Genomic DNA, 21,616 nt, shown 5'->3' with positions numbered 1-21,616 from the left:
TAAGTTTACAGCTTCTGTGCTTCCTTCTCATTATGTATGTTATCATGGTGAAATGAACACATGGTGACATCATTACACAGAGCCTGATGACATCAAGCTCAATTAGGAAGAGCCCAACAGCATTGGCATTTTTCTTCAAGACACATAGTGAAGCCCATATTTTGTGCCGCACACCATTCATAGGGACATGGTATTATTGTGTATACCTAACTGCACTAGTCTGATTTTTGGGTACTTGAGACTATAAAAAAGCCTTTATCATCTCACACTGTTAATGTCACAGACCCATAAAATATTCACAGTAATAACTACCACATGCTAGTGTCCTCTAGCCTTATTTTATTTTTTTTTCTCAGTATTGGGTTTCATTAATCTTCTCTAAGCAAAATAGCAGGAATGCAAGTCCAATGGGTAAATAGGTGAGCATAAAAACAGGAAGCATGTTATGAAAATCTATTTAGGATGGTTTTTGGTGCAAGCATGAGATGTTTAGATATTTTGTCCCAATTTATTTCTGCCTTAAAGGGACATGAAACCCAAATTTTTTATTTCATGATTCAGATAGAGCATGCAATTTTAAGCAACTTCCTAATTTACTCCTATTATTAATTTTTCTACATTCTCTTGGTATGCTTTGTTGAATGAGAAGCAATACACTACTGGTTGCAGACTGAACAAATGGGTGAGCCAATGACAATCTGTATATATATATGCAGCCACTAATTAGCAGCTGGAACCTAGGTTCTTTGCTGCTCCTGAGTTTACCTAGATAACAAGAGAAATAAACAAATTAAATAATAGAAGAAAATTGGAAAGTTGTTTAAAATTGTATTCTCTATCTGAATCATGAAAGAAAAACGTTTGGGTTTCAGCTCCCTTTAAGTAGAAGATGGATAAAATTACAAAAAAATAAAATGACTAACTTTTATAGGAAAATATAGGTATAGAATCCCATATGTCGGTGTGTTGGGAAGACAAACTGATGCTAAGTGCAGAACCATAAAGCGATGTAAACATTTAGGAAATAATGATTCCTATGCTGTTTACCATGTGCAATAAAGTGAACGATACTTTAGTCCCTTTGTATTAAGCAGGGTATTTGTTACCGAGACCCGAACAGAAAATCCCAGTCATTCAAACTGGATAAATTGTTTTATATATTATCCATGTAACTATGTAATCAACTTTAACAGAATAGCATACGTTCCATTTGTCATTAGGTTTAGAATATGCTATCAATCAATAAATTATACACAAAAGTGAATATCGATCAGAAGTGTTACAGGCATCCCCAAGCAGCTATAAAACTAATATGCTGTCATTAATACATTTTCTGTTAAAATTCTTCCATTTTGAATTAGAACAAATAAAGATCACTTAGAATTTACTAAAATGAAAATTACTTTATACAAACAACTTTATACCAATAAATATTTAGTTAATATTGCTACTTAGATAAACTTCTAGTTTACAAATGAGATATGAAAAAAGATACAGCAAGTGTTTTTTTAGTCCGTTTGTAAATCTTAATGACAATAACCTATTGCTTCTCTCCTTACCTCTGCAGGTCTGACTTTAATGGTAAAAGGTTGCTGCGCTTTGTAGGAGATTTTTAATATTTTTGGCCATGCAAAACGGTTTATTCGAAGCCTATCCTTGTAAATAAGCAGCCCGTTTGCACACACTCCAAGCATGATGTCCACCAGCTTCAGAATCCTTAAGCAGAAGAAGAAGAGCGTAAGCAAAAGCCATTATGTTCAATGTTCTATTTATAAATTCACAGTAAAGAGCAACCACTATAAACTATTCATTCTAGGAAACATTTAAGTGTGCTTCTTGCTTTTTTTAAAAAAAAAAATCTCAAATGTTGTTAGAATGGAGGGTGTAGTTACTCTTCCCAATACACAGTAATTCAGTAAATCTGTTTATAGTAGCCATTGGCATTGTGCAGTACCAAACTATACATCCCTTTGCTGACTATTAAATGCTATGTACCGGACCAGATAGATAGACAACTGATGGACATTACAAGGTACTCACAGCAATGCAATGATGCATGATGCCCCCCTTAAAATGTTACAACTGCTTCTCATTGTAGGTTATAGAGTAAAAAAAATCAGCCTTTTCTTTTTAACCTACAAAGTAAACAGTTTACTTAAAAAGCAAAAGACACAAACACGGCACTTCTAGTTAATGTTGTAGAAAATGTGAATTTGCTATGAATGTTATTTTTGAAGAAAAAAAAGGCCACACTTTGCTAAAAGGCAAATACGAAGGTGTTACCAAAAGACAGTACCTTTGCATGATGCAGATCTACACCGTACATTGACAACTTTTTGGCATTTTCCAAGAATTGTATGTCTGCCTCGGCTGGTGTTAGGCCCCTAAATTAAAACAAACATGAAAGGTTCTAAGTATCTTATATCAAACAAAATGATATATAATATATAATATAATGTCATTAAATACTTGCTAACACAGATGTGATATGAATTTTAACACACTTTTTGTATAGGTCCCGCAAGAACATTAATGGGATATATATTATAAATAACTACAAAAGTGGACAAAATAAATAATAACAATACATGTTTTTTATAGTGCTTAATTATTACATTATATAAGGGGTTTTACTTGTGTTTAATTTCCTTTAAAAACACTATGCAACACTTATGAAGAATTTTAATTGGCAACCACTATACAGGGAGAATAATATTTAATGCAACAATATAACTAACCACATTACCATAATTATGAACATGATTACTATTATGTAATAATTTTACTTGAGAAGCCATTTTGTTAATGTTAATCTACCTGTGTGTTTTATGTAACTCCACAACTTTGTCTTCCAACTCTTTTGTCTGATTGGGTGTGAACTGAAAGTCACTAATGTAATCAGCACTGTGCTCATCTGCGTCATAATTCCCCCACCTCTGCTTGCAGAGTGTACGCACCAAGAAGTGCACTAGTTACAAAGAACATGGCAGACGACCAGACGCAATATCCTGACGAAGCTGAAGGCATAAGAAATATCTGAAAGAAATTATACAAAAATATGGCATAATGTTAATAAAACAAAATACCTACAAGAAAAAAATGAATCTGTACGTATCACAAAAAAAATGTATTAATTCATACTGCTTTAATAATTTTATGGTGTAGAAAGCAACACCTCTAGAAGTCTACAGGGCTCCTTCACTTTCAACATATACCCCTTGTCAGCACACTCTCAAGGTGAAGCATTATTTATTTACTAAAGTAGCCTGTACCAAAGCTGTTCGTATGAATAAACAAGGTAGATAAAAAAGACACCAAGAACATAAGAACATTTTAACAAAACTTTCATTATAAAAAACACCTGTGAAGAAACAAATCCAATAATATGCAAAAATAACTAAATAAAATACATGAAAAACTAAAGCTGCTGTTTTGGAAAGTTACTAAACTCAGGATATATATATAAAGCTAATGAGGAAGCCATAGCACCAAAAATAGACATCTTAGAATTCATATCCTGAGATTTGGAAGTGAAAAACTACAGACTTAAAGGGACATTGAACACTAGATTTTTCTTTGCATAAATGTTTTGTAGAGGATCCATTTACATAGCTCACCTGGGAGTGTTTTTGTAAAACTAAATTTTATGCTTACCTGATAAATTATTTTCTTTCCAGGCATAGAGAGACCACAAATCCATTCAATTACTAGTAGGAATTCAACTCCTGGCCACCAGGAGGAGGCAAATAACAACCCAGCCAAAGCTGTTAGAGTATCACTCCCACTTCCCATAAACCCGCAATCATTAGCCTAAGGAATATGGAAAGAGAAGAGAACACAAAGGTATAGAAGGTGTCTGAGTTTAGAGAACAACAAAGGCCATCTTAATTGAAATTAGGGTGGGTCGTGGACTCTCCATGCCAGGAAAGGAGAAATAAAATTGATCAGGGAAGCATAAATATTGTTTTCTTTCCAGTGACATGGAGAGACCGACAAATCCATTCAATTACTAGTGGGAACCTATACCCAAGGCACCACCGCTTGAAGAACTTTCCTCCCAAATGAAACCTCAGCCGGGGCAAAAAACATTGAATTTGGAAAATTTAGAAAAAGTATGCAATGAGGGACGTAATTCTCTCAGGAGGCTGGTTGTTCAATCATCTCATAAGCAAATTGAACAACAATTCACTAGCCAAAAGGAAAGAGTAGAAGAAGTGGCCTTCTGGCCCTTCCATTTGCCAGAGAATACAACAAAAGAGGCAGTAGGATTGTCGAAAATCTTCAGTTCCCTGCAGATAGAACTTCAGAGCATGCACAACATCCTGTTATGCAACAAACTTCTGAGAAGAAGGATTAGGACAGGAACGAAGGAACGACTATTTCCTGAGTGATATTGGCGGTCCGAAACCACCATAGGTAAGAAATACCAATTTGGTACGAAGGACCGCCTTACCCCGCATGAAAAATAAGGTAAGGGGTATCACACTTCAGAGCCGAAAGCTCTCAAACTCTACGAGCAAAGAAATAGCAAGAAGAATCAAAACTTCCCAAGACAATAATTTAATGTCACCGAGTGCAGAGGCTCAAACGGAGCCTGCTGCAGAACCTTAAGAACAAGATTAGGGCTCCATGGGAGGAGCAACTGTTTAAACACAGCCTGATTATGACCAAGGCCTGAACAAAGTCTTGAACAACCAGCAAGGTCCGCCAGACGTTTATGTAAAATAATCGAAAGGGCAGAGATCTGAACCTTCAGAGTATTGGGCTGAAAAGCCTGACTGACTGACAAGTCCATCTCCAGACCACCTGAAGGACATAATTCAGGGAACCCTCACCTGGCTCCAAGAGAAACCGCTTGATTCGCACCAAAAAAAGGTATTAACGCCACACCTTATGGGTAAATCTTACGAGTTTACACCGGCTTATGAGTCTGAAGCATGGTAGCAATAACCTTTTCTGAAAAACCTAATCTAGACAAGATTAGGCATTTAATCTCTAAGCAGTAAGCTTCAGGAGAATCTAGGGTTTGGATGGAGGAAAGGACCCTAAAGTAGAAGGTCCTTCCTCAGAGGCAACTTCCAAGGGGGAAGGGGACGACACAGTTAACAAATCCGCAAAACAGATTCTGCAAGGCCAAGCTGGGCCGATTAGAATCACTGATGCCACACTCCTGCTTGATACAAGTTATTACCTGAGGGAGAAGGGCAAACTGAGGAAACTGGTAAATTGAGACCGAAGTCCCAAGGAACCGCCAGGGGCGACAAAAAGCTGCTTGCGGGTCTCTTGATCTTGACCCGTATTTTGGAATTTTGGGCGTTTAGGGGCGAGACGCCATCAGATCCAGCTCCAGAACTCCCCACCTGAGGGTTATCATTGAGAACACTTCCGGATGAAGGGCCCACTGCCCTGGATGAAAAGTCTGCCTGCTCAGATAGTCCGCTTCCAAGTTGTCCACTCCCTGGGTTGTGGATGGCAAAAAGGTGACAAGAGTCACACTCTGCCCACTGAAAGCATGCGAGTCACCTCCTTCAAAGCTAAGGAGCTTTGGGGGTTCCTCCCTGGTGGTGGATATACACCACCGAGTAATGTTGTCCGATTGGAATCTGATAAACTGGACCAAACTCAGTTGAAGCCAAGCTATCCGAGCATTGAAGATGGCTCGCAACTCTAGGATATTTATTGGAAGGGATGACTCCTCCTGAGTCCAAAGTCCCTGAGCTCTTAAGGAACTCCAAACTGCAGCCCAAGGCTGGCATCTGTAGTTACAATCTCCCAAGATGGTCTCAGGAAGCATGTGCCCTGTGACAGATGGGTCCTGGGAGATCCACCAGGACAGAGAGTCTCTCTCGTCTGGTTTTCTAGGACTATCCTCTGAGAGAGGTCCGAGTGGGTCTCCGTTCCATTTTCTTGAGCATGCATAACTGTAGAGGTCTCAGATGGAAATGGGCAAAAGGGAATAATGTCCATGAAAGCCAACACCATCTTCACACATCCTCCTGATGTACAAGGCAAAGAATGGCTGAGGGTGTTTATGGGAAGTGGGAGTGATAATTAAACAGCTTTGCTGAGGTGTTCTTTGCCTCCTTCTGGTGGAGGTTGACTAGTTATTTAATGAATTTGTGGATTCGTCCATGCCATTGGAAAGAATAATGTATGATTATTTTGTAATAACATTGTTGCTGATTTTAAGACTTCTAACCAAGCCCCAAAGTTTTAGATGTATACTGATGTCTACAGATTCCTGCGGTCCCTGTTTGTATAATGTGTCTTTTTCATATGCAGGGAAGGGGGAAAGTGTCTGCTGTTCCTGCTTTTATATGTCATATAGTGTCTTCCCACCAATTTCACTTTGCAGCAGTTTCATGTAGACAGTGGATATAAAAAGTCTACACACTGTTAAAATGTCGGGTTTTCTGTGATGTAAAAAAATGGAGACAAAGATACATAAGTTTCAGGAACTTTTTCTACCTTAATGTGACCTATAAACTGTACAACTCAATTGAAAAACAAATTGAAATATTTTAGGTAAAGGGGAAATGACAAATAAAGATAATATGGTTACATAAGTGTGAACACCCTTAAACTAATACTTTATTGAAACACAATTATGATTTTATTACAGCACTAAGTCTTTTTAGGGTATGATTTTTTCAGCTGCACATCTTTGACTTGGTAAGATTTGCCCATCTTCTTTGCAAAAAAACACTCTAAATCTGTCAGAATGTGAGGGCATCTCCTGGTGCACAGCCCTCTTCAGATCACCCCATAGCTTTTGAATTGGATTCAGGTCTGGGCTGTGACTGAGCCATCCAAAAACTTTAATCTTCTTCTGGTGAACCATTCCTTTGTTGATTTGGATGTATGCTTTGGGTCGTTGTCATGCTGAAAAGATGAAGTTCCTCTTCATGTTCAGCTGTCTGAGCAGAAGCCTGAAGTTTTCTGCCAATATTCTCTGGTATTTGGAAGCTGTTCATTATTCCCTCTACCTTGACTAAGGCCCCAGTTCCAGCTGAAGAAAAACAGCCCCAAAGCATGATGCCTGGCACCACCATGCTTCACTGTGGGTATGGTGTTCTTTATGGTGATATGCAGTGTTGGTTTTTGCGCCAAACATATCTTTTGGGAATTATGGCCAAAAAGTTCAACTTTGATTTCATCAGACCAGAACACCTTTGCAATATGCTTTTGGGAAACTTCAGATGTGTTTTTTTCAAAATGTAGGCCGGGCTTGGGATGTTTTTTTTTTGTAAGAAAAGGGCTTCCATTCTTGCCACTCTACCCCATAGCCCAGACATAGGAAGAAGACGGGGCGATTGTTGGTCACATGTACCACACAGCAAGTACTTGCCAGAATATCCTGCAGCTCCTTTAATGTTGCTGTAGGCCTCTTGGCAGCCTCCCAGACCAGTTTTCCTTCTCGTCTTTTCATCAATTTTGGAGGGACATCCAGTTTTCTTGGTAATGTCACTGTTGCACCATATTGTCTTCACTTGATGATAACTGTCTTCACTGTGTTCCATGGTATAGCCTAATGCCTTAGAAATTCTTTTGTACCCTCTCCAGACGTGATTACCTTTTAACAATGAGATCCCTCTGATGCTTTAGAAGCTCTCTGCGGACCATGGGCTTTTGCTGTAGGATGGCGACTAACAAAATGTCAGGAAAGACCAACTAGAACAGCTGAAGCTTTATTTGGGTTAATCAGAGGCACTTTAAATGATGACAGGTGTGTACTGACTCCTATTTAACATGATTTTGAATGTGATTGCTTAATCCTGAACATCCGCTTACATCCCCAGTTATAAAAGGGTGTTCACACTTAGGTAACCATAGTTATTTTAGTTTTTTTTTTTTTTTTTTTATAATTATTTTTTTATTGAAGTTAAGGACACATATCATCACAACAAGAACTCGCCCCTCAGGCCAAAGTTACAACAGAGAGATTAAATACATTGTCTATACATAGGCATTGTTGAGAAAACAATAGGCATATATAGCAAGAGAAAATACAATTTTAAAATCCGGTTTTGAAGAGTAGACAGTATCTTGAGCGAGATTAAATAAAACTGTCTTTTTATAATATATTATCAGCGTAATGAGCTCCACATTCTAATAGAATTTTAACCTAAAGACCAAAATATCAGTCTGTGGAGGTCAACATAAATATCAGCCACTCTTGGGCCGAGGTTAATAGGGGGTGGGGGGAGTATTCAGCGGGTAAGCACCGCTATACGCTTAGGGAAAGGGGTGGGGGGGGACGGAGCCATAAATATAGGAACTAGGCAGAGCATAATACAGCATGCTGGGTTAACTTATAAACATCAAACTGAACATGGATTTATTTCAGGCTATTGTGATATTAGAGTTCTTCCTCCAGGAAAGCGATTAGTACAAAATATAAAACACCAGTAGGTAAGGGATCGGCCGAGAACCCTTACGAAAACATAATAAGATAAGAGAGAAAGCTAGGTGACATTATATATCAAACAAGTTTGAATATTGACAGAGAGTACTCTATTTAGACAGACCGAAAGCTATCAACCTGAGATACAATGATAGAGCATATACACTTCATTAAATACCTATATTGGGATGAGGGGCTTTTGAGTTTGGATCTTAATTGTGGTAGGTGTCTGAGACCAAGTTCCTCACCACTGGAGAGATCATGATATCTCACTCCCAACTACTGAATTATCATCAAAGATGTCAGCTATCTAGAAATATAGTCCTAGTACCTGCTTCACTTAATAATTTTGTGCGGTATGGCGTGTCTCCATGGACGAAAATAAAGTAGCTGACCCATATAATAAGGAATATAGAGCTTACAGTTACGTAGGAGCTGTTCTCCCTGAAAGAAAACAAATATAAAATATGTTATACAACTAACGCCAATAAATATGGTAGAGTGAGCAAGTAATGGGTGCATTCTCAGAGGTTAAGGAATTAGTGTATATGGATATGGAGTTTGATAAAAATACCAGAACGCAATAAACCTCAGTAGGTGTATGACTATGAAGCTATAATAAGGAAGAGAAGAGTGGGTGTTAGTAAGGACTAACACATGTTAAGACCCACGGTTTATGTCAAACAGCTTTTTAGTAAGGTATAATGTACCCAAATCAAGGTTACTACACACTAACACACAATAATGACAATAATAACAAGGGGTGCATGGAAATAATGTGATTATCAACTATGTTAGCTGGGTGAGCTTTGTGGGTATCCACTGCTTAAATCTAAGCCCCCCCAAGTGCAAGTGACCTAGTATAAGTGATATTATACCCTATATTCTAGGAGGAATTTACATAACAGAATATAAACATATACCAAGGTAGAGCAATAAAAGTTATGGAATAGTAATTTAAACAGTTGAAACTAACCCCTATACCATACTCCTTTGCCCTTGAACATATCTCGAACTTTAAGTGGTGCAGAGAGCAAACATTAGCTTCAGGACAAGAGACTTAATAAAAATGGAGTGGGACAAGAACGTATCCATTCTAGGCATAAATGAACTAAAATGAGGGGCGTAACTGAGAATCCTTGTGAAGTAGTGCAAGCCACCTTATTTGGGAGGTTAACCATGGATAATGGACAATGGTTTAGTATTTCCAACAAAATTAAACAATATATAATGTCCAAATAGTATATGAGAACATTATCTGGCTTGTAAGCTAGGGATCATAATATCTGGAGTAGGTATCCCAAAGGATGGCGAAAACTAGGGGAAAAGTAGGGACCCATTATCTGGGCAGTGATGGTCGTCATCCATGCCTTAGGTGCAAAAGTCAGTGTCCCCATAAGTAAAATTCTGTAAGAGCTATATCTCTAAATTGTCCTGATCTAATTAGGGCTAGTGTTATAGTTAGTATGGTAAAAGGAACCATTTGTAAAATGATCCTTCTGCTAGGATGGTTGCAGCGTGTGGGAGACAATAAGAACATACATAAAAGCTATACTTGTGAGGGGTACTAAGGCATACAAGGGTCACATATTCCAGAACACTTATTTACATTTTGGCTATTTTAGTTATTAAAAAGAGTAAGACAGATAAAATAAAGCATCTGCATGTAACACTGGCATGTTTAACTCAGAAACAGCATGTAAGCGATTTAGGTAGTAATCAACATATATCAATACTTAATCTCATATGAACATATAGTAGATAATTAAAAATAATTAACTTGGCGGGGACCAACAAGGGTAATAACAGTGCATATTCAGGTGAGGACAAAAATAACTGTTTGGGGGTAGAACACTATCTACCGATTGTCACGAAAAGGTCCCCAATAATATAGACCTGCCGGGGTTATATCTCTCCTTTAGCTTGTCTTTCCTCTAACCTATACCGCTGGCCAGTCTGGAGTTTACAGCGGCTCTCTGTGTTCTCCAGAGTACTCCTGGGAGCTGCTCTTTAAAGGCCATCACCTCACAGGGACCCGCCGCTCCGGATGTGTAGGCAACAGACTCCACTGCAAATGACACTTGGCCTGTGTCAATGATTCCGTCTCTCCCATACAGATGCAATCCGCTGATCTGCGGTAAAAAACTACCAAGAGCTGGGAGATGTTTCTGGAGAATGGTTCTGCCCGATGTGGAAACAGCCCAGCAGCGCTCCCGCAATGCTGCTACTCTCGCCACTACATACCCAGATGAACCATGTGGGTGAGATTTCATGCCCATCTGTATTACACTCCCTTGCCGGTCCAAAGGGACAGTCTCGACAGCTCTCTTTGCGGGCGAGGAGGGTTGCAGGGGTAGTTCTTTGGGATGGGGAGACTCTCGTTCCCCATGGTAAATAACTAGCTCCGAAGGCAGCGCTTTTTGCGCTAAGCTGGAAGGATTCGCCCGGTCTCATCAGGGTCTATAATAGCCGCCATTTTAAGTGTTAGGCTGTTCTTTATAAGCATGCTGCTCCTTGAGTATGAACTTTACATCCCATAAAGTTCTGATCCAATTTCTCCCCTAGATTTTCCAGCAAGGCTTTCATCTGCCTGTAGAAATCCGACATATTTAGTTGGGTAGTAGAGGGTCCCGTATAAAAAACACTTCTGCCTCGTGGTTAGTTCAGCTGGAACAGGGTCAAGCAGGTACCGCAGTGGATGTATAAACTTTGTGGAAATAGGCTGTAAGAAGGCTGCTCCACTGCTACATGAGTATAGGTCAAGGATTCAGGTGTAAAGTGTAAATTATACTTTCTATAAAGCTAAATATTCATTAGTTTTTGCCGGAGCTCAGGAGTTGTGCGTCCTGTTTCCATCGGTAGTTGGCTCCGCCCCTCATTATTTTAGTTTTTTATTTTTATTTCCTTTACCTAAAAGATTTCAGTTTGTTTTTCAATTGAGTTGTACAGTTTTATAGGTCACATTAAAGGTGGAAAAAAGTTCTGAAATGATTAATCTTTGTCTCTTTTTTACATCACAGAAACCTGACATTTTAACAGGGGTGTATAGACTTATTATATCCACTGTAGGCCAGGGTGCCAGATTGAATTAAAGGGATAGGAAAGTCAAAATTAAACGTGCATGATTCAGATAGAGCATGTCATTTTAAGACACTTTTAAATTCAATTCTATTTTCAAATGTGCTTTGATCTCTTAGTATCCCTTGTTAAAAAATAAATATGCACATATTATACACTAGTGGGAGCTGCTGCTAATTGGTGCCTGCACACATTTGTCTCTTTTGATTGGCTAAATAGATATTTTCAGCTTCCTGTAAGTAGAGCAATGCTGTCCCTTCAGCAATGGATAACAAGAGAATGAAGAAAATTTGATTATAGAATTAAATTGGAAAGTTGTTTAAAATTGTATGTTTATCTAAATCCTAAAAGAAAATTTTGGGTTTACTATCCCTTTAAATGCTTTTTTTTTTTTAAGTCCACAAAACATGCAAACACCTTCCCTGGTGGTGAGCTTTTCACATACTTGTTAGTGATAGCTTGTAATGTGAAGATGCGGTCTGTGGTTCTTTGTTTAGGGAGGAAACCTATTTGACTCATGTGCAGGGTTCTGCCATCTATTAGAAATTTTAATATTCTCTGGTTCAGGCTTGTGCAGAAGAGTTTGCTCACATTGCTGTTTACACAGACTCCCCTGTAATATTGGGAAAGTTAGATCCCCATGTTTGTGGATTGGGGTAATAAGACCTTCTGTCCATGTTTCTGGGACGTGTCCTGATTGTAAGATGATATTAAACAGTTTTGCGAGAGCCTCTTGGAGCTGTGGGCTGCTGTGAATCAGCATCTCATTTAGTATTTGGTCAGATCCACAAGTTTTTCTTGGTTTTAATGACCGTATGCCTTCTGCAACTTCCCGTAGTGTGAAGGGGAAGTCTAGAGGAGTCTGATAGTTCTTTACTACATTTTCTAATTCTAACAGTTTTTCCACAAGTTTCTTATTAGGTTTTAGATCTTTGTAAAATGTTTGAAAATAATCTGTCCATATGTCACCATCTTGGATTGGAATATGCCCAGTGGCTTTTGAGGTGAATTTTTACAACAAGCTCCAGAAGGAATTATCTGTTTATTCTTGAATTTGGAAAAGTGTTTTATTCAGGTGGTTTATTTTTTTGTGTTTGAGGGTAGTTTTGTTCTTTTAGTTTACTGTTATATGTGCACCTCAGATCCTCTCTGGTTTAAACACAGGCCTGATTATGACCAAGGCCTGAACAAAGGATTGAACATCCAGCAAGTCCGCCAGATGATTATGTAAAAGAATCGAAAACGCAGAGATCTGAACCTTCAGAGTACTGACTGAAAAGCCTGACTGACCGACAGCCACACAATGCAAGCTCTCAAATCCAAGGGTGCACAGGCTTATGTAATCACCCTAGACATATACAAAACACGGAAGGGGACTGCTCTCTCATACCTGACCGGGTACACATCCCATGACCCTGCAACATGCTCAACCCTGGGTGCTCACCGGCACTCACAGGAAGCTGTGCTGTCCCCCAGAGTCACAGGCAGTTAACCCCAGACAGGTCTGGGTGCAAGAACCATAGGGAAAAATGTCTAGGGTGATTACATAAACCTGTGCACCCTTCCCTTGTTCCCAGTTTGTTTGGATTTGAGAGCTTGCATTGTGTGGCTGTTTTCGGGGTCCCAGGTATTGGAAAGGACCTTGACGTGTTACCTGGGCTTGTCCCATTTGGCCAGATGCGGTAACTAACCTTTCCATTTTTTATTTTAAATCTTAGCTGAGAGCTTGTAAGTGAGTGCTGGACTTTCTCTGTGTGTTTTATATATATATATATATATATATATATATATATATATATATACACACACACATATATACATACATATATGTGTGGTGTGTGATTTTTTGTCTGTTTCTGCCTTTGTCAAAGCAATTATTATTCTTGTTAAATAAAACAAGAATTTTATATATATATATATATATATATATATATACACACACACATACAGGTGGCCCTCAGTTTACGCCAGGGTTAGGTTCCAGAAGGAATGGTTGTAAATCGAAACCGTTGTAAATTGAAACCCAGTTTATAATGTAAGCCAATGGAAGTGAGGGAGATAGGTTCCAGGCCCCTCTCAAAATTGTCATAAGTAACACCTAATACGTTATTTTTAAAGCTTTGAAATGAAGACTTTAAATGCTAAACAGCATTACAAACCTAATAAAATAATCACACAACACAGAATATATAATTAAACTAAGTTAAATGAGCAAAACGTTTGCTAAACAGCATTATAAACCTAATAAAATAATCACACAACACAGACCTCACTTGCATTTTTCTGCAAACAGTTCTTTCTATGCATTCCAATCTGGACTAATTTATAGACAGGAAGATCTTGTTCCTTTGAAATCTGCTCGATAGCTCAGGTCTGGTTAAACTGATTAATTTCAGCTTGCTTGGCTTTGCTGCAACAAAAGCGGACAGCTCCACCTACTGGCTATTTTAATAATGCACTGCTTCTCAATGCTTTTCAATAGCAGTCACATAACTGGAAAAAAAGGTTGTTATTCTGAAACGGTGTAAATTGAACCGTTGTAAAACGAGGGCCACTATATATATATATATATATATATATATATATATATATATATATATATATATATATAGTGTGTGTGTGCGCGTGTGTATATGTGTGTGTTTGTGTATATGATTGTGTATGTAAAAAAATGTGTGTGTGTTTGTGTTTATAATTATTATTTTATTAAAAGTTACTTATAATTTTATAAATGTTATAGTTTAATATTTATAATTAAACTAAATAATAATAATAATAATATATGTGAGTTTGTGTATATTTGTGTAAGTGTATATGCATGCGTATGTGTGTGCTTGCATCCATGGGTATGCTGATGCACCATTGAGTTCTTTTTTATGGGGGGGGGGGGGGAATCTTGCACCAGGGCCCTCTATTCATTAGGTCCGCACTGATTGCACACAACTTGTAATATATACATTTTTAAACAATAAATTACTTTTCCTACAACTTCATTGGTTCATTTTAAAAACAGAATTTATGTTTACCTGATAAATTACTTTCTCCAACGGTGTGTCCGGTCCACGGCGTCATCCTTACTTGTGGGATATTCTCCTTCCCCAACAGGAAATGGCAAAGAGCCCAGCAAAGCTGGTCACATGATCCCTCCTAGGCTCCGCCTTCCCCAGTCATTCGACCGACGTAAAGGAGGAATATTTGCATAGGAGAAATCATATGATACCGTGGTGACTGTAGTTAAAGAAAATAAATTATCAGACCTGATTAAAAAACCAGGGCGGGGCCGTGGACCGGACACACCGTTGGAGAAAGTAATTTATCAGGTAAACATAAATTCTGTTTTCTCCAACATAGGTGTGTCCGGTCCACGGCGTCATCCTTACTTGTGGGAACCAATACCAAAGCTTTAGGACACGGATGAAGGGAGGGAGCAAATCAGGTCACCTAAGATGGAAGGCACCACGGCTTGCAAAACCTTTCTCCCAAAAATAGCCTCAGAAGAAGCAAAAGTATCAAACTTGTAAAATTTGGTAAAAGTGTGCAGTGAAGACCAAGTCGCTGCCCTACATATCTGATCAACAGAAGCCTCGTTCTTGAAGGCCCATGTGGAAGCCACAGCCCTAGTGGAATGAGCTGTGATTCTTTCAGGAGGCTGCCGTCCGGCAGTCTCATAAGCCAATCTGATGATGCTTTTAATCCAAAAAGAGAGAGAGGTAGAAGTTGCTTTTTGACCTCTCCTTTTACCAGAATAAACAACAAACAAGGAAGATGTTTGTCTAAAATCCTTTGTAGCATCTAAATAGAATTTTAGACAAGCGAACAACATCCAAATTGTGCAACAAACGTTCCTTCTTTGAAACTGGATTCGGACACAAAGAAGGCACGACTATCTCCTGGTTAATGTTTTTGTTAGAAACAACTTTCGGAAGAAAACCAGGTTTAGTACGTAAAACCACCTTATCTGCATGGAACACCAGATAAGGAGGAGAACACTGCAGAGCAGATAATTCTGAAACTCTTCTAGCAGAAGAAATTGCAACCAAAAACAAAACTTTCCAAGATAATAACTTAATATCAACGGAATGTAGAGGGTTCAAACGGAACCCCCTGAAGAACTGAAAGAACTAAATTGAGACTCCAAGGAGGAGTCAAAGGTTTGTAAACAGGCTTGATTCTAACCAGAGCCTGAACAAAGGCTTGAACATCTGGCACAGCTGCCAGCTTTTTGTGAAGTAACACAGACAAGGCAGAAATCTGTCCTTCAAGGAACTTGGCAGATAATCCTTTCTCCAATCCTTCTTGAAGAAAGGATAGAATCTTAGGAATTTTTACCTTGTCCCAAGGGAATCCTTTAGATTCACACCAACAGATATATTTTTTCCATATTTTGTGGTAATTTTTCTAGTTACAGGCTTTCTGGCCTGAACAAGAGTATCAATAACAGAATCTGAGAACCCTCGCTTTGATAAGATCAAGCGTTCAATCTCCAAGCAGTCAGTTGGAGTGAGACCAGATTCGGATGTTCGAACGGACCTTGAACAAGAAGGTCTCGTCTCAAAGGTAGCTTCCATGGTGGAGCCGATGACATATTCACCAGGTCTGCATACCAAGTCCTGCGTGGCCACGCAGGAGCTATCAAGATCACCGATGCCCTCTCCTGATTGATCCTGGCTACCAGCCTGGGGATGAGAGGAAACGGCGGGAATACATAAGCTAGTTTGAAGGTCCAAGGTGCTACTAGTGCATCTACTAGAGTCGCCTTGGGATCCCTGGATCTGGACCCGTAGCAAGGAACCTTGAAGTTCTGACGAGAGGCCATCAGATCCATGTCTGGAATGCCCCACAGTTGAGTAATTTGGGCAAAGATTTCCGGATGGAGTTCCCACTCCCCCGGATGTAATGTCTGATGACTCAGAAAATCCGCTTCCCAATTTTCCACTCCTGGGATGTGGATTGCAGACAAGTGGCAGGAGTGAGCCTCCGCCCATTGAATGATTTTGGTCACTTCTTCCATCGCCAGGGAACTCCTTGTTCCCCCTGATGGTTGATGTACGCAACAGTCGTCATGTTGTCTGATTGAAACCGTATGAACTTGGCCTTTGCTAGCTGAGGCCAAGCCTTGAGAGCATTGAGTATCGCTCTCAGTTCCAGAATATTTATCGGTAGAAGAGATTTCTTCCCGAGACCAAAGACCCTGAGCTTTCAGGGGTCCCCAGACCGCGCCCCAGCCCATCAGACTGGCGTCGGTCGTGACAATGACCCACTCTGGTCTGCGGAAGCTCATCCCCTGTGACAGGTTGTCCAGGGACAGCCACCAACGGAGTGAATCTCTGGTCCTCTGATTTACTTGTATCGTCGGAGACAAGTCTGTATAGTCCCCATTCCACTGACTGAGCATGCACAGTTGTAATGGTCTTAGATGAATGCGCGCAAAAGGAACTATGTCCATTGCCGCTACCATCAAACCTATTACTTCCATGCACTGCGCTATGGAAGGAAGAGGAACGAATGAAGTATTTGACAAGAGTTTAGAAGTTTCGTTTTTCTGGCCTCTGTCAGAAAAATCCTCATTTCTAAAGAGTCTATTATTGTTCCCAAGAAGGGAACCCTCGTTGACGGAGATAGAGAACTCTTTTCTACGTTCACTTTCCATCCGTGAGATCTGAGAAAGGCCAGGACAATGTCCGTGTGAGCCTTTGCTAGAGGAAGGGACGACGCTTGAATCAGAATGTCGTCCAAGTAAGGTACTACTGCAATGCCCCTTGGTCTTAGCACCGCTAGAAGGGACCCTAGTACCTTTGTGAAAATCCTTGGAGCAGTGGCTAATCCGAACGGAAGTGCCACGAACTGGTAATGCTTGTCCAGGAATGCGAACCTTAGGAACCGATGATGTTCCTTGTGGATAGGAATATGTAGATACGCATCCTTTAAATCCACCGTGGTCATGAATTGACCTTCCTGGATGGAAGGAAGAATTGTTCGAATGGTTTCCATTTTGAACGATGGAACCTTGAGAAACTTGTTTAGGATCTTGAGATCTAAGATTGGTCTGAACGTTCCCTCTTTTTTGGGAACTACGAACAGATTGGAGTAGAACCCCATCCCTTGTTCTCCTAATGGAACAGGATGAATCACTCCCATTTTTAACAGGTCTTCTACACAATGTAAGAATGCCTGTTTTTTTATGTGGTCTGAAGACAATTGAGACCTGTGGAACCTCCCCCTTGGGGGAAGCCCTTGAATTCCAGAAGATAACCTTGGGAGACTATTTCTAGCGCCCAAGGATCCAGAACATCTCTTGCCCAAGCCTGAGCGAAGAGAGAGAGTCTGCCCCCCACCAGATCCGGTCCGGATCGGGGCCAACATCTCATGCTGTCTTGGTAGCAGTGGCAGGTTTCTTGGCCTGCTTTCCCTTGTTCCAGCCTTGCATTGGTCTCCAGGCTGGCTTGGCTTGAGAAGTATTACCCTCTTGCTTAGAGGACGTAGCACTTGGGGCTGGTCCGTTTCTACGAAGGGACGAAAATTAGGTTTATTTTTGGCCTTGAAAGACCTATCCTGAGGAAGGGCGTGGCCCTTGCCCCCAGTGATATCAGAGATAATCTCTTTCAAGTCAGGGCCAAACAGCGTTTTCCCCTTGAAAGGAATGTTAAGCAATTTGTTCTTGGAAGACGCATCCGCTGACCAAGATTTTAACCAAAGCGCTCTGCGCGCCACAATAGCAAACCCAGAATTTTTCGCCGCTAACCTAGCCAATTGCAAAGTGGCGTCTAGGGTGAAAGAATTAGCCAATTGAGAGCACGGATTCTGTCCATAATCTCCTCATAAGAAGGAGAATTACTAGTGATCGCCTTTTCTAGCTCATCGAACCAGAAACACGCGGCTGTAGTGACAGGGACAATGCATGAAATTGGTTGTAGAAGGTAACCTTGCTGAACAAACATCTTTTTAAGCAAACCTTCTAATTTTTTATCCATAGGATCTTTGAAAGCACAACTATCTTCTATGGGTATAGTGGTGCGTTTGTTTAGAGTAGAAACCGCCCCCTCGACCTTGGGGACTGTCTGCCATAAGTCCTTTCTGGGGTCGACCATAGGAAACAATTTTTAAATATGGGGGGAGGGACGAAAGGTATACCGGGCCTTTCCCATTCTTTATTTACAATGTCCGCCACCCGCTTGGGTATAGGAAAAGCTTCGGGGGGCCCCGGGACCTCTAGGAACTTGTCCATTTTACATAGTTTCTCTGGATGACCAAATTCTCACAATCATCCAGAGTGGATAACACCTCCTTAAGCAGAGCGCGGAGATGTTCCAACTTAAATTTAAATGTAATCACATCAGGTTCAGCTTGTTGAGAAATTTTCCCTGAATCTGAAATTTCTCCCTCAGACAAAACCTCCCTGGCCCCCTCAGACTGGTGTAGGGGCCCTTCAGAAACAATATCATCAGCGTCCTCATGCTCTTCAGTATTTTCTAAAACAGAGCAGTCGCGCTTTCGCTGATAAGTGGGCATTTTGGCTAAAATGTTTTTGATAGAATTATCCATTACAGCCGTTAATTGTTGCATAGTAAGGAGTATTGGCGCGCTAGATGTACTAGGGGCCTCTTGTGTGGGCAAGACTGGTGTAGACGAAGGAGGGGATGATGCAGTACCATGCTTACTCCCCTCACTTGAGGAATCATCTTGGGCATCATTTTCTCTAAATTTTGTGTCACATAAATCACATCTATTTAAATGAGAAGGACCTTGGCTTCCCCACATTCAGAACACAGTCTATCTGGCAGTTCAGACATGTTAAACAGGCATCAACTTGATAACAAAGTACAAAAAACGTTTTAAAATAAAACCGTTACTGTCACTTTAAATTTTAAACTGAACACACTTTATTACTGCAATTGTGAAAAAGTATGAAGGAATTGTTCAAAATTCACCAAAATTTCACCACAGTGTCTTAAAGCCTTAAAAGTATTGCACACCAAATTTGGAAGCTTTAACCTTAAAATAACGGAACCGGAGCCGTTTTTATATTTAACCCCTTTACAGTCCCTGGTATCTGCTTTGCTGAGACCCAACCAAGCCCAAAGGGGAATACGATACCAAATGACGCCTTCAGAAAGTCTTTTCTATGTATCAGAGCTCCTCACACATGCATCTGCATGTCATGCTTCTCAAAAACAAGTGCGCAATACAGGCGCGAAAATGAGACTCTGCCTATGATTAGGGAAAGCCCCTAGAGAATAAGGTGTCCAATACAGTGCCTGCCGGTTATTTTACAAAATTCCCAAGATTAAAATAATTCCTCAAGGCTATGGAGTATAAAATATGTTTATATATAAATCGATTTAGCCCAGAAAATGTCTACAGTCTTAAAAGCCCTTGTGAAGCCCTTATTTACTGTCTGTAATAAAATGGCTTACCGGATCCCATAGGGAAAATGACAGCTTCCAGCATTACATCGTCTTGTTAGAATGTGTCATACCTCAAGCAGCAAAAGTCTGCTCACTGTTCCCCCAACTGAAGTTAATTCCTCTCAACAGTCCTGTGTGGAACAGCCATCGATTTTAGTAACGGTTGCTAAAATCATTTTCCTCTTACAAACAGAAATCTTCATCTCTTTTCTGTTTCAGAGTAAATAGTACATACCAGCACTATTTTAAAATAACAAACTCTTGATTGAATAATAAAAACTACAGTTAAACACTAAAAAACTCTAAGCCATCTCCGTGGAGATGTTGCCTGTACAACGGCAAAGAGAATGACTGGGGAAGGCGGAGCCTAGGAGGGATCATGTGACCAGCTTTGCTGGGCTCTTTGCCATTTCCTGTTGGGGAAGAGAATATCCCACAAGTAAGGATGACGCCGTGGACCGGACACACCTATGTTGGAGAAAGATCCGTTGGTAGAAATCTGTGTGCCAGATACCAGCAAGCATGAATGCTGTAAATACCAAGAAAGCCTGATTTATTGTTTCTGTGAATCTGCAGTTTTAGCTTTATGCTGTAATCCCACAATCAGTCTAGCAGCACCTATTGTTTCTGTTTACCTCTTTGCTATTCACAGGATTGGCCTATATTTAGATGATTGCTGCTTCACATTATAAATTCTATTTTTTTTACCTACTGTTATTTGTGTCCTGCAATAGCTACTACAGGTTTTGCTCTCTTTATATTTGGTTCTAGCCTCATTCCCTGCTTAACCAGCAGTCCCAATATCAAGATAAGATTTTACGAGTACATAGTTTAAACATGACACACTATAAATATTCTCTGTTCAATTTAATAGAGAATATTTAAAATGTATTACCAATCTTTGTGTATTGAAAAATAGATGTTCCTTTGCTGAATAAAACTAATTTTCTAAAATAATAATGTCTTTATCAGCCTGTGAACAACAGATACCTAAGTATCAATTAGCACAAACACCTACTTTTGGTTAGTTTTCACTTTAAAGGGACAGTCTATACCAGAATTTTTATTGTTTAAAAGATACATAATCACTTAATTACCCATTCCCTAGTTTTGTATAAACAACACAGCTATATTAAAACACTTTTTTACCTATGTGATTACCTTGTATCCAAGCCTCTGCAAACTGTCCCCTTATTTCAGTTCTTGTGACAGACTTGAATTTTAGCCAATCAGTGCTGACTCCTAAGTAAGAGGCGGCATTCAAGGTCTAAGAAATTAGGATGTGAACCTCCTAGCTTTAGATTTAAACTAAGAATACCAAGAGAACAAAAGCAAAATTGCTGATAAAAGTAAATTGGAAAGTTTTTTAAAATGACATGCCCTATCTGAATCCGGAAAGTTTATTTTGGACTAGACTGTCCATTTAAAACGCAAACAATTTTTTACTTATTTTTCATGCAAAAATATTTGGAACATATTTAACTGCTGGTCTTCCATTTGAGAAAAATCTTCTGTATTCCTCCCCTTTAATACATTTATTATTTCTGAACATTATGGTATTTATTTTACCAAACTGAAGGATGAAAGGATGAGTCAGCCCCAATCAAATGCAAAACTCAGGTTTGCAGGTACTAAAGTCAAATCTCTAACCCAATTGAGTCATCTGATATTCTTTTTTTTTTTTTTTTTTTTTTTTTTTTAAATCTAACCTTATTTAAGAATTCCACAG

At 39.6% G+C, this 21,616-nt stretch overlaps 1 protein-coding gene across 1 annotated transcript in view; it reads right to left on the bottom strand.

Moving 5' to 3' along the window:
* Window positions 1-21,616, bottom strand: part of EPB41L2 (erythrocyte membrane protein band 4.1 like 2) — a 469,820-nt gene that overhangs the window by 161,297 nt on the left and 286,907 nt on the right. Inside the window, 6 exon segments of the mRNA XM_053710686.1 lie at window positions 1,560-1,703; window positions 1,705-1,716; window positions 2,297-2,384; window positions 2,818-2,924; window positions 2,926-2,981; window positions 2,984-3,036. Coding sequence (XP_053566661.1) covers window positions 1,560-1,703; window positions 1,705-1,716; window positions 2,297-2,384; window positions 2,818-2,924; window positions 2,926-2,981; window positions 2,984-3,036 — 460 coding nt within the window.

The sequence above is a fragment of the Bombina bombina genome, chromosome 4 (genome assembly GCF_027579735.1).
Source record: "Bombina bombina isolate aBomBom1 chromosome 4, aBomBom1.pri, whole genome shotgun sequence".
Classification (NCBI taxonomy): Eukaryota; Metazoa; Chordata; class Amphibia; order Anura; family Bombinatoridae; genus Bombina; species Bombina bombina.
This window is presented reverse-complemented; position numbering and strand designations above follow the sequence as displayed.